The following is a 13,842-nucleotide window of genomic DNA, read 5'->3' on the forward strand; positions in this document are numbered from 1 at the left end:
AGCGCGGGGGCGGGCCCTTGCCGACGTCGCGGGGCCGCCGCCAACGTCGCGCGTAGGGCGGCCAGGTTTACGTCGCCGCGCGGGGTGCGACGGGAAGCGTAGTTCGGCCCGGCTGCTCTCTTTACTGCTGCTTGAAAGGGATCCGGTCTCAGCCCCTAGAATGATGACGCTAGGCCAGGGGTCTTCAAACGTGGCCCTTTTAGGATTTGTGGACTTCAACTCCCAGAATTCCTGAGCCAGCAGGGACCATATAAGCCAGGGGTCTTCCAACGTGGCCCTTTGATGACTTGTGGACTTCAATTCCCAGAATTCCTCATAAAAGGGCCACGTTGGAAGACCTTGGCTTATATGGTCCCTGCTGGCTGAGGAATTCTGGGAGTTGAAGCCCACAAGTCATCAAAGGGCCACGTTGGAAGACCCCTGGCTTATATGGTCCATGTGGGCTGAGGAATTCTGGGAGTTGAAGTCCACAAGTCATCAAAGGGCCAAGTTTGAAGACCCCTGGCTTAAATCTAACAAACAAAATGGAGGCTGGCTGAGGAATTCTGGGAGTTGAAGTCCACAAGTCATCAAAGGGCCAAGTTGGAAGACCCCTGTAACAAACAAAATGGAGGCTGGCTGAGGAATTCTGGGAGTTGAAGTCCACAAGTCATCAAAGGGCCAAGTTTGAAAACCCCTGCTATAGGTAGTCCTTGGCTTACAAGTTTTCGTTTAGTGTCCGTTCAAAGTTAACAACATCACGGAAGCAAGGGACTTCTGAGACGGCTTTTCGTTTCTTATGACTGTGGCAGCATCGTCAAAATTCAGACACTTGGCCATTGGAATAGATTTATGATGGTTTACATCCGTGGTCCCCAACCTGTGAGCCCGCTACCAGGCCAGGGGAAAGGCTGGCCAGTGCAGCGAAAATGGGGCCGCGCTAGCACCCATGCGGCAAAAACGGGGCGGTGCTAGCGAGCGTCATATGGGTGTTAGGACAGCCCCATTTGGGTCACCGTGCTCGCGGTCCTATTTGTGCGTCTGTGTGCACATGCATAAAATGCTTCCCCCTCACTTTCCCTCCGGTCCGTCAACCGAGATAGGTTGGAGACCTCTGGTTTACATTGTCCGTGTGTGTGTGTGTGTGTGTGTGTGTGTGTATGATGTGATTGCCTTTGGTGACCTTCTGGCATGCAAAGACATTGTCTTACTTGGCCACACAAATTGTGGGTTGGATTGCGGTTGTAAATCAAGGATTCTCTGTAGCTGAATTGAGAAAGCTGAGTTTCCCCTTTCTGCCTCTTACACCACCGAGCATCAAGGAAGGCCGGTCTTGAGTTTCTTTCTCGCCTGAAGCCATTGCTGGGGCCAAAGCAAGGAAGGTGTTGACCCCCCCAGAATGTATTTAGGACATTTGCTGCGTCCTGGGAGTCACGCGATCCCCGTTTGCGACCTCCTGATAAAGCCAAGTCCAGATTCACTTAATAACCATGTTAGTAACTTCACAATTGCAGGGATTCAACTAACGGCAGAGGCAAGAAAAATGGTAAAATGGGGCAAAATTCTCTTAACAAATGTCTCCCTTATCAACAGAAATGTTGGGCTATATTGTGGTCATAAATTGAGGACTATCTGCACAGCACTGGTGCGAAAGTACCATCTTGAACGGTGGACTCCGAGCTTCGTTGCTTTCCTGCAGATGTTTCACGACCCAGCTAGGTAACAGCTTCAGTCTTACGAAAGTTCGAGCAATTGGCTAAATTTCTGAAAGAACGGATTTGCAGTACGTTTGACACTGCATTGGGGTAGGGTGGGCTAAAGTAACCGGGTGTAAAAAAAAAAACGCCAGAATATACTAAATAAGCATCTTTCCTTCTAACCATGTTTGTTAACTTACCATTCTTTTAAAAAAAATAATCAGGAATTTGGGGAGTGATTTGCCACTCCACGCTTGCAAGATTCTTCTAAAATCAGATTTATTTGCTTTCATTTGCCTCCCCAACCGGCCTGCTTATTCAGTTCCAGCTCTGGCTTGGCTGCAGAAGTAAAACGGCTGTCTTAAATGGTCCATTTAAAAAATATCCTGCTGTGTTTTCCATCTGGACCCGCTGGCTTCTGTGCTCGGGAAAGGCCACCACCCCTAATCAAATTAACAGTTAGGCTGGCAAAACCCCCATCAAAAACTTGAGCTGCTGTCCTGGTGGATATCTTCTATAAGGGAGGGAGGGAGAAAGCTTGGTCTCCCAAGGAACTTTCTTGAATTTTTGGGGGAAAAAAATGGCAGCCTGCCTGCTTAGGTTAATGAGTTCTCCACCCTGAAGTGCTCCAGAGTTTATTTCCCACCATCTGGAAAACACCCTGCCCTTCCAATGGGATTTGCCAAGGTTCAGCCAAGAGAAGGGGTTATGAAAAACTTGAGGAGTGGGAGGGGAAAAAACAAGTTCTTCCATCTAGTTAGCTGCGGCAGAGGAAAAATCCAGGCTGTTGGGCGCCTCTGTCTTGCAAACCGTTCAGATCGCTTTGCACAGTGTTTCTCAACCTTGACCATTTTAAGGCATGTGGACTTCAGCTCCCAGAATTCCACAGCCAGCAATGCTGGCTGTGGAATTCTGGGAGCTGAAGTCCACATGCCTTAAAATGGTCAAGGTTGAGAAACACTGGCTTTGCAGATGCCGTGCTGAAGATTTGTTCAGGTGCAAATCAGGGGTCCTTGGTGGTGGTGGTGGTGGTGGTAGTGGTGGAGGAGGAGGAGGAGGAGGAGGAAGAGGAGGAGGAGGATGGGGTCCTTGGTGCTCTCTGGGCTTGATGGCTTTCTTGCAGACGTTTCATGACCCAACTAAGTAACATCATCACTGCTACAAAAAGTTGTATATAAAAACAGAGAGAAAACCCTTCTAGCACTGATGAAAGATGAATCAAGGAGGGGGGAAAGTCGGAAGAGAGGGAGGGAGGGAGGAAGAAAAGGAAAGAGATGAAACAGGGAAGGGAGGGGAGGAAGGGAGGAATGGCTTAAAGTTGGAAGAGAGGAAGGGAGGAAGAAAGGAAGGGAGGGAGGAAGGAAAGAAAGGAGAAGGAAAGAAGGGAAGAAGAGAAAGAGATGAAACAGCACTGAAAAAAAAAGTGACCGATGATCATTTTTCACCCTTACACGGGTCACAGGATCAAAACTCGCACGCTTGAAGAGTTCCAGAATTATCTTTTAATATTCCAGTTGCACCAAGAGGAAAGCAAGGCAAGCTGGGGAGGGAGGGAAGACCTGGGATCCAGATCAAGTTGGAGAAAGCCATTTTTTGCTTCCCGAGGGAGGCGTGAGGCAGACAAATGACGGGTGGACTTTCCGACAATCAAAAGTTGCTGCTCCCTTCACATCCTCGAAAATGTTTATAATAAAGCAAGGGGAAAAAAAACCCCACTGAATTCTCAAAATCAGGCTCTTGCTTGATCCCAATTCCACCCCCCCCCCCCCAGTAGGCAGGAGGGAGCATCATCAGATCTGAACTAGCCGCGACGGGATCCTGCTAAATGAACACCTGGGAATTTCTCCCCAACATCCATCTAGACCAGGGGTCTTCCAACTTGGCCCTTTGATGACTTCTGGACTTCAACTCCCAGAATTCCTCAGCCGGGCATATCTGGCTGAGGAATTCTGGGAGTCGAAGTCCACAAGTCATCAAAGGGCCAAGTTGGAAGACCCCTGATCTAGATTCCTTCAAATGTCATTGGCCACATCATGCTTTTGGATAGAGGTCGTGGTGGCGGCTTTTCCCCAGTTCAGATCCCTCTGGATCAAACAGACAAGCTTCCCCACCCTGGAGAGCTCAAGAGAAGCAACTCCCCATCGACTGCAACCGATCCCAGTTTATCTGCCACAGATTTAAGGATGCCAGCATATTATCTCGGCTTCTGCTGCTGCCATGGGCAATCCATCCTGGCATAGGAGGGTCCCGAGATCACTCTGATGGGAAGATGTGCAAGCCAACCCAGCCTCTTCCAATGAGTGTAATGCAAAAAAATAAAGCAAAAGGATGCGACTAAGTTCTAACTACGATCTAAAGTTAGCCAGAAAGGATGCAAACTCTGGGAGTGAGTGAGTGAGTGAGTGAGAGAGAGAGAGAGAGAGAGAGAGAGAGAGAGAAATTAATTCGCCGTGCCCACCCACCACCTCAGCAAAGAAGCTAACTGAAAAACCCAAAAGATTATCCCATAAAGCAGGGGTCTTCAAACTTGGCCCTTTGATGACTTGTGGACTTCAACTCCCAGAATTCCTCAGCCAGGCCCGCGTTGGGAGTCCACAAGTCATCAAAGGGCCACGTTAGAAGACCCCTGTCTTAAATCTAACCAACAAAATGGAGGCTGGCTGAGGAATTCTGGGAGTTGAAGTCCCCAAGTCATCAAAGGGCCACGTTAGAAGACCTCTGCCCTAGAGACCTTTCTCTTCTCCGCTCCTATTGGCTGTGAAGAAACATGGCCGCCTCTGGCTACCAGCAGGCTAAAACTACACGGTGGTGATCTTCTTGTCCTTGGTGGCTTGTTTAATGGCGGCCTGCTCGCAGATGATCTCCTTGAGGCGCTGCAACCTCATGTTTTGCGTGGTCTGGTCTCCCACGCCGGTCTGGCTGCGGTGGAGTAAGCTCAGGGCGTGGAGGTACTCCAGCTCCGTGTACTTCACGCCTTGGTCCACCACCAGGTTCAGCAGCTCGTCCGCCGTGTTGTAGAGCATCTCGTAGTACTGCCTGAAAGACAAAAAAACCCAGAATTTGCGTCATCATCATCATCACCACCTTGCTAGGGTCTTTTTGGGTTGTGTGTTTTTTTTTACTTTTTTTCACCCCTTCAGGTTTTCTGTAAGGCAATTATTACAAAAGGAGGTGACTCTTTGGGTGTCCCGTGCTTTGACCAGCCAGAAGATTTAAGAGGGGCCCTTGGTTTGTGAAGAGGAGGGAAAAGAAAGGTGGGCAAAAAAAGACGGCGAAGTCTCCTGCAGGAAAGGGCTTGGGATGGGATGAATTGAGATGGGTCATGAAATGTCTGCAAGAAAACCACCCAGTTCAGAGAGCACCAAGGACCCCACAGTTCTCCTCCTTCTCCTCCTCTCCAGACCCCCCCCCCTTTTAGCACTGATGATGTTACCTAGTTGGATCATGAAACATCTGCAAGAAAACCACCAAGCTCAGAGAGCACCCAGGAACCCACAGTTGTAATTGTCCTCCTTTCCTTCCTTAGATGGGATGGGAGGAATTTGGTTGGGATGGGTTGGGTTGGAATGGTTTAGGGTGGGTTGGGATGGGATGCAGTGGGATGGGATAGGTTGGGATACGTTGGGTTAGGATGGGTTGGGTTGGGATGAGAAGGAATGGGGTTGGATGGCATGGTTTGGGATGCGTTGGGTTGGGATGAGTTTAGTTGGGTTGGGATGAGTTTAGTTGGGTTGGGATTGGGATGCGTTGGGATGAGTTGGGTTGGGTTGGGATGAGTTTAGTTGGGTTGGGATTGGGATGCGTTGGGATGAGTTGGGTTGGGACTGGATGCATTGGAATGAGTTGGGTTGGGATGAGTTTAGTTGGGTTGGGTTGGGATGAGTTGGGTTGGGATGAGTTGGGTTGGGATTGGATGCATTGGGATGGGTTGGGTTGGGATGAGTTTAGTTGGGTTGGGATGAGTTTAGTTGGGTTGGGATTGGGATGCGTTGGGATGAGTTGGGTTGGGATTGGATGCATTGGAATGAGTTGGGTTGGGATGAGTTTAGTTGGGTTGGGTTGGGATGAGTTTGGTTGGGATGAGTTGGGTTGGGACTGGATGCATTGGGATGAGATGGTTTGGGTTGGGATGAGGGAATGGGATGGGATGGGATGCATTGGGATGGGTTGGGTTGGGATGAGTTTAGTTGGGTTGGGATGAGTTTGGTTGGGACGGGATGAGTTTGGTTGGGATTAGATGCATGGGGATGAGTTGGGTTGGAATGGGATGGGATGCATTGGGATGAGATGGTTTGGGTTGGGATGAGAGGGAATGGGTTGGGATTGGACACATTGGAATGGGTTGGGATGAGTTTAGTTGGGTTGGGATGGGATGAGTTGGGTTGGGATTGGATGCATTGGGATGAGTTGGGTTGGGATACATTGGGATAGGATGGTTTGGGTTGGGATGAGAGGGAATTGGTTAGGATGGGATGAGTTGGGATGCATTAGGATGGGATGGGAAGGACAAAGAGTAGCCTTCGGTCCAAAACATCTCCTTTTCTGCTCACTCCCTGCAGCCAAGGTCGGCCGTGGGGGAGAAGAGGGGTTTCCAAAGTCTACAGATTGTCCTTGGCTGGAAGAGCCCTGAGTCTGAGCTCAGAAAAGACCAGCTCTCCCTACTCTGGGTCAAGCTGGCAGCCCTCTTCCTGGCCCAGAAGCCAAGCTCCCTCCCTTCAGGACTGACCGTATCTGTCAGTCCTGGGAAGATCAGATTATTTTTAATTAAAATAAACCACCATTATCAAAAGGAGGAAGCAGCGTTCCTTTCGAGCTGTCGGCAATTGAAAACTCCCTTCGCTTGGCCTGTTCTTGCCTTTGGCCACTCGGGCAAATGTTTGGGAAATGATTTGTTTGATGAAGCGCTCCCTCGGTGTGTTTGCCTCCCTTGTCGGGGAAATGTATTAATAAATATTGATCAGGAGGGCTTCCTGTTTTCTTTCGCCTAAGCAATTCGATGCAGCTCCTTTCTCCCGATGTTATCAAATAATGAAATATGGGCGAGTTCGTGAAATCCTCCCTGTCAGCCCACTGTCTCGTTCAGTGTTTCTCAACCTTGACCATTTTAAGGCATGTGGACTTCAACTCCCAGAATTCCACAGCCAGCATTGCTGGCTGTGGAATTCTGGGAGTTGAAGTCCACATGCCTTAAAATGGTCAAGGTTGAGAAACACTGGTCTAGTTTAACGAAGAGAAGGACAAGAGGGGACATGATAGCAGTCTTCCAATATCTCAGGGGCTGCCCCAAAGAAGAGGGAGTCAAGCTACTCTCCAAAGCGCCTGAAGGCAGGACAAGAAGCAACGGATGGAAATTAACCAAAGAGAGAAGCAACCTAGAACTACGGAGAAACTTCCTGACAGTGAGGACAATTAACCAGTGGAACAACCTGCCTCCAGAAGCAGTAAATGCTCCAACACTGGAAGTCTTTAAGAAGAGACTGGACAGCCATTTGTCCGAAATGGTGTAGGGTTTCCTGCCTGAGCAGGGGGTTGGACTAGATGACCTCCAAGGTCCCTTCCAACTTTACTACTATTACTAGATCTTTCCTAGGTCTGGCTTCCCTCCGGCAGCCGGAAATATTCCTGTCTTAGTTTTGGGGAGAGAGGCCAGCGAACACGTTTTGGCAGGAAAATTCACTTTGATTCATGCCACATTTCCTGCTGTTTGTGCTTCAGTAAAACTGGCCGTCTCACAGTAGTTACTGGTCCTGACCACCAGGGGGCACTATGGTTCGGACCAGCCCCAATATAGACAGTCCTCGACTTAACGACTGTAATTGGGCCTAGCAATTCAGACAGTGTGCTGTGATAGTTGCAAAGCAGGTCCTCATCGTGTGATTGACCCGATTTTATGTCTTCTGCCCCCCCCCCCAGCGGTTGTAAATTGAACGCAGCAGTTGTAAGGTGAAATCAGCTGCTGTTTAGCGAATCCATTGTTTGCTATGGGCTGATTGTTGCTGTAAACTGGAAGTAAACCCTGGTTTTTGGGGGAGGAAAACGTGGCAAATTGTGGTCAGGTAACCGTGTGGCAGGTGCCAACTTTGGGGAGCTTATAACGGGAAACCAAGAAATAGCTGCCATGTAAGACAAATGGGCAGAAGAGTAGTGGAGGGCAGCCTTGAACATCAAGTAGCAGTCGGAAGCCTTGATGACGATTCCTTAACGACACAACACACGGACAGACGTCATCATAGTTTCAGCTGGGAAACTGAGTCCCAAAACACTAGAGAATTCCTGGAAGCCTCAAGACTCATCAGCCATCAACAGGCACAGAGAGATAAACGACATCTACCCACCATTCAGAAAAAGACCATCAAAAAGCCAAACAGGAAACAGAAAGACCAAAACACCCCCTTGCCAGCAACCAACACCCAGATGAGCAGAAATTAACACCAAGGTTAACACCAGAGCAACAATCAAGTCAAACAATACCATAATCAAGGAACTATTGGTTCAGACAAAGAATCGAATTGTAAAAGGTAGACTAATCAAGGGATCATCAAGAACTGACAGAGCAAACGGCACCTCCTTCTAGCATTGATGATGTTACCTAGTTGGGTCACGAAACGTCTGCAAGAAAGCAACCAAGCCCAGAGAGCACCAAGGACCCCACAGTTGTAATTGTCCTCTTCCCTTCCTCCCTCTCCTCCTCCCCCTCCCCACAAATGCCAATTCCTTCTAGCACTGATGATGTTACCCAGTTGGGTCATGAAACGTCTGCAAGAAAACCACCCAGCTCAGAGAGCACCAAGGACCCCACAGTTCTCCTCCTCCTCCTCCTCCTCCCAGAGAGCAGCAAAAACCCCACAGCCATCCTCCTCCTTCTCCTCTTATATGCAAATCCCATTCCATTCTACGTTAGCACCGATGATGTTCCTTAGTTGGGTCATGAAACGTCTGCAAGAAAACCATCCATCTCAAAGAGCACCAAGGACCCCACAGTCCTCCTCCTCCTCCTCCTCCTCCTCCTCCTCCTCCTCCTCCTCCTCTCCACAACCCCCACTTCTAGCACTGATGATGTTACCTAGTTGGGTCATAAAACCTCTGCAAGGAAACCACCCAGCTCAGAGAGCACCAGGGACCCCACAGTTGTAATTGTCGTCGTCGTCGTCCTCCTCCTCCCCTTCCTCCTCCTCCTCCTCCCCCTCCTCCTCTCCACAACCCCCCCTCCCTTTTAGCACTGATGAGGTTACCTAGTTGGGTTATAAAATGTCTGCAAGAAAACCACCCAGCTCAGAGAACACCCAAGACCCCAAAGCTCAACATTTGAGCTACAGACACACAAACATTAAAACAAACCACTCAGGTGCTTGATCCACAATCACCAATCCATTGGATCATAAAATTCTTAGGACTCCATCCTGGTGCCTTATAGTTTTGATTCTTCTTCACCATCCAGAATTCCTTCTGCTAGATGGGGTAGCTATATAAGCTTATTAAATGAATTATTACCTCTGAAACGAGGCAGCGGGTGCTGGAGTTAAAGAATCAGCAACGATTTGGCCAAGAGGAAGAACCGTGATTTGGAGCGCCTGAATCAGAAACCCAGGAAATTATATTTTTTAAGAGGAAAACAAATGAACAATTACGTCGTGATGCTTACTGGCGTCTTGAATCCGCCTGGAAAGTAAAGCACAATTATTGTTTTTTCGAGAAGAGGATCTTGGAAGATCAGGGTAGAGAAAAACGTATGATTTGAGCAGCAGATTTTAATGGAATAATCATAGAGGAAACGCATGCCAAAGATAACACAGCTAATCGCTTCCAAATCTTTCTTTTTTTTTTTCCTTTTAAAAAAAAAAGTAGGATAATTTCCTGGCTGGCTGTCAGACAGGCTGCAATCCTACTGAAAAAGGTTGTTTCCTTTCTTTTTTCTCAATGCCAAATTACATTTATTTGAAAATGGGGTGTTTTTCTATTTAAAAAGAAAAGAAAAAAAGAACCGAAAAGAAACCAAAAGCCAGATTTAGGCAGGTAACTGCAGGAAGAGGAGACAGACAGAAGGATGCAGAGAAAACTGGGGTAATAAATAGGGAGAAACCAAGGCCATAGGTGGTGAATTACTTATATTGAGGTTTGGAGATTAAGAAACTGTGTAAATTATCAAATCTATTTTTTTTTCCTCCCTAGAGAAGACGGCTGATCACGATTAAGTCCAGAAAATCACCTTCCCAGGCTTTGTTTTGTTTAGCGAGGTCTCGGGTTAGAGGTGAAAATTAGCATTTAAATGGACAGACGTCCTGATGGCACTCAAGGGAGATTGTTTCACTGCGACCCGCTTCACCAAATGAGATTATTATTATTTTTTTAATATCTCAGGGGGGTTTCTGGGGGGCCCTGCCTGATCACTTCTCCCCACAGGGCCTTCCCTGAGAAGAAGGGAGAGGAAAATAAAAATTCACTCGTGTCTGCGTCAAAACAAAATAAGGTTCCAGTTCAAGATTTTGGATCTGTGTTGTGCAAAATGAGGAAAGTCAACATTCGGATGGCGACGTCACCTCGTAAAGCAGGGGTCTTCAAACTCGGCCCTTGTATGACTCGTGGACTTCAACTCTCAGAATTTCTCAGCCAGGCATGCTGGCTGAAGAATTCTGGGAGTTGAAGTCCACGAGTCATCAAAGGGCCGAGTTTGAAGACCCCTGTCTTAAATCTAACAAACAAAATGGAGGCTGGCTGAGGAATTCTGGGAGTTGAAGTCCACGAGTCATAAAAGGGCCAAGTTTAAAGACCCCTGTCTTAAATCTAACAAACAAAATGGAGGCTGGCTGAGGAATTCTGGGAGTTGAAGTCCACGAGTCATAAAAGGGCCAAGTTTAAAGACCCCTGTCTTAAATCTAACAAACAAAATGGAGGCTGGCTGAGGAATTCTGGGAGTTGAAGTCCACGAGTCATCAAAGGGCCGAGTTTGAAGACCCCTGTCTTAAATCTAACAAACAAAATGGAGGCTGGCTGAGGAATTCTGGAAGTTGAAGTCCACAAGTCATAAAAGGGCCAATTTTAAAGACCCCTGTCTTAAATCTAACAAACAAAATGGAGGCTGGCTGAGGAATCATGGGAGTTGAAGTCCACGAGTCATCAAAGGGCTGAGTTTGAAGACCCCTGTCTTAAATCTAACACACAAAATGGAGGCTGGCTGAGGAATTCTGGGAGTTGAAGTCCATGAGTCATAAAAGGGCTGAGTTTGAAGACCCTGTCATAGAGCTTCTCAAAGGGCAGGGCTAGAGAGTTAACTTCCAGGTCAGAGAGCAAGAATCCAATTTTTAGGACCTCATGGTTCATCTCTGCTTGGATTTGATGCCTTCTAGAGAAGTTTGAATACCATTCAACTTAGGACTTGACTTGTTTCTCAACCTTGGCAACTTTAAGAAGTCTGGACCTCAACTCCCAGAATTCCCCAGCCAGCATGGCCGGTTGGGGAATTCTGGGAATTGAAATCCAGACTTCTTAAACTTGCAAAGATTGAAAACCATACGATAATCGATTATGGAACTAGGTTAAGTTTAGCCTAATAAAGAGAAGGCTTAGGGGGTGACATGATAGTGTCCAATATCTGAGGGGCTGCCCCAAAGAAGAGGGAGTCAAGCTATTGTCCAAAGCACCTGAAGGCAGGACAAGAAGCAAAGGATGGAAACTAATCAAGGAGCGAAGCAATCTGGAACTAAGGAGAAACTTCCTGACAGTGAGAACAATTAACCAGTGGAACAACCTGCCTCTAGAAGTTGTGGATGCTCCAACACTGGACATTTTTAAGAAGAAACTGGACAACCATTTGTCTGAAATGGTTCTAGCCTCTTTTAAAAACCTCCAGTGATGGAGTGCCCACAATTTCTGGTGGCAAGCTGTTCCACTGGTTAATTTTAAAGTTTCTCCTTAATTCCAGGTTGCTTCTCTCTTTGGTCAGTTTCCAACCATTGTTTCTTGTCTGGTGCTCTGGAGAATAGTTTGACCCCCTCTTCCTTGTGGCAGCCCCTCAAATACAGGAACGTTGCTATCATGTCCTCCTATTTCTTCTTTTCTTTAGACTAGCCAAACCCAAGTCTTTATGTTTTGATCTCCAGGCCTCCGATCATTTTAGTTGCTCTTCTCTGAATTTTTTTCCAAACTGTCAACATCTTTTTTTGTGATACGGTGACCAAAATTGGCTGCAGCATTCCAAGTGTGGCCTCACTAGGGTTTTACAAAGCGGTACTAATACTGGTCTAAGGATTCCTGCTTTGGGTAGGGGCTGGACTAGACGATCTCCAAAGTCCCCTTCAGCCCCAGGATTCTATGCCTGCCGGTATCCCATCGATGACAACCAAGCCAAACTCAACAGTCCACAAAACCTTGGCGCGTTCAAGTGCCCCTTTAGCTGGGGAGCCTGCACGACTAAGGAAGCTTTACCACGACGGGACCCCCCCCCCCGAGGTCAGCAAATTGTCACATCCCGAGAACAGCGTTCATCCTACTCCGTCTATCTTAGGAAAAGAAACGATTTTTCTACGACTTTTGCCTCCCGAAAGCACGCTGCTAACGATGCCGGGTGCAGGTTAATTAGCGAAAAGACGGTGGCGTCTCCTGCACTTTCAAAACGGGGTCCTCTTTGGCTCCTTCCATAGATTATTCAGCCAGAAAAACCTCTTTATTTCCTCCTTCCGCCCGCCCCCCCCAGCGTGGAGCTTTATTATAGGGCATTAAAGGAGCCCCTTCCGCACTTATCTAAATCTTTAATTAGTTCTATAATATACCGATGGTATCAGGCCTAATTAAATTTATACAGATAAAAAGGGCAGTGAAATTCTAACCAACTGAGCCGCAAAGTACATATTAAAACAGCAAATTTAATGGTTCACGCCGATAAGTGCAATTTCCCACACACACACACACACACACACAACCCCCCCCCCTAAATTCAATTTGGGGGCCTTGTGTTCAAAATTGATTTTGCATGTGCAAATCGCTGCGGGGAGGGGGGGAGAAGGGGAGGGGCGATCCTATTCATATATCGGGGGAAAAACTGCTAGTCCACCCCATTTAAAGACCCCCTTATTAACGCTCGACACTTCACCCAAATCGGAGAGAGGGAAACGGTGTGTGTGTGTCTGTGTGTCTGTGTGTCTCTCTGTGTGTAAAATTGTATTTTTTAAAGACAGAGAAGGCCGGCTTATAAAGAATATTAAGCGATTTTTGCTCTCTGTGAAAGAGATGGGAGAACGTTAACGTGGGTCTGTGGGAAAAGAGAGGAGTCAGCACTTTTCTGTCCCAGTCAGCGGAAAATGTTAACGCAATTTCAGCTTCCCGCTGGGAACGAGGGACCGAGGCCTCCGCAGAGAATGTGGAATCCTTTCGGAGTTGCACCCAAGGGCCTGAGGCTGGCACCGTCGCCAAAAAAAGGGAGAAGTGACTACGTCTGCAATAATCGGTTAAGCCCAGAAGGCTGGCAGTCACTAACTGTGTGCGAGGCTCTCTTTGTGACCCATAGAAGAGAATATTTGCAGCCCCAGGGGTTGAACTGTGGGGTCCTTGGTGCTCTCTGGCTGGGTCATGAAAGTGCTAGAAGGGAAGGGGAGTTGCGAGGGGGAGGAGGAGGAGGTGGTGGTGGTAGTGGTGTTGGTGGTGGAGGAGGAGGAGGAGGATGACGACGACGACCGTGGGGTCTTTGGTGCTCTCTGGGCTTCGTGGCTTTCTTGCAGACGTTGCATGACCCAACTGGGTAACATCATCAGCATTAGAAGGGAGGAGGAGGAGGAGGAGGTAGTGGTGGTGGAGAAGGAAGAGGACCATGGGATCCTTGGTTCTTTCTGAAATTGATGGTTTTCTTGCAGACATTTCATGACCCAACTAGGGAACATCATCACTCTAGAAGGGAGAGGGGTGTGCAGAGAGGAGGAGGAGGACGACGACGACAACCGTGGGATCCTTGGTGCTCTCTGGGCTTGGTGGTTTTCTTGCAGGCGTTTCATGACCCAGCAAGGTAACATCATCAGTGTTAGAAGGGAGTGGGGTTTGCTGTCTGTTTATATACCAGAGCTTTGCCCTGTCATTGTTGGCGGGAGTGTCCTTGGTGGTTTCTTGATTAGGCTGTTGTTTAATGTTCATTTGTCTGAGTTGGTATGTCCTTGACTGGACTGGTGATTACGACTTGGTT

General features: G+C 47.9%; 1 protein-coding gene across 4 annotated transcripts in view; it reads right to left on the bottom strand.

Moving 5' to 3' along the window:
* Positions 1–3,159: 3,159 nt before the first annotated feature.
* Positions 3,160–13,842, bottom strand: part of EXOC4 (exocyst complex component 4) — a 281,528-nt gene continuing 270,845 nt past the window's right edge. For all 4 annotated transcript variants that reach the window (XM_039324739.1, XM_039324738.1, XM_039324737.1 and 1 more), the window contains one exon: positions 3,160–4,712. In XM_039324739.1, the coding sequence (XP_039180673.1) occupies positions 4,475–4,712 (238 nt within the window). In that variant the 3' untranslated portion in view covers positions 3,160–4,474. The remainder of the gene's footprint in view (positions 4,713–13,842) is intronic.

Source organism: Crotalus tigris, unplaced genomic scaffold, assembly GCF_016545835.1.
Source record: "Crotalus tigris isolate CLP2741 ecotype Arizona unplaced genomic scaffold, ASM1654583v1 scf7180000024308.805542, whole genome shotgun sequence".
Classification (NCBI taxonomy): Eukaryota; Metazoa; Chordata; class Lepidosauria; order Squamata; family Viperidae; genus Crotalus; species Crotalus tigris.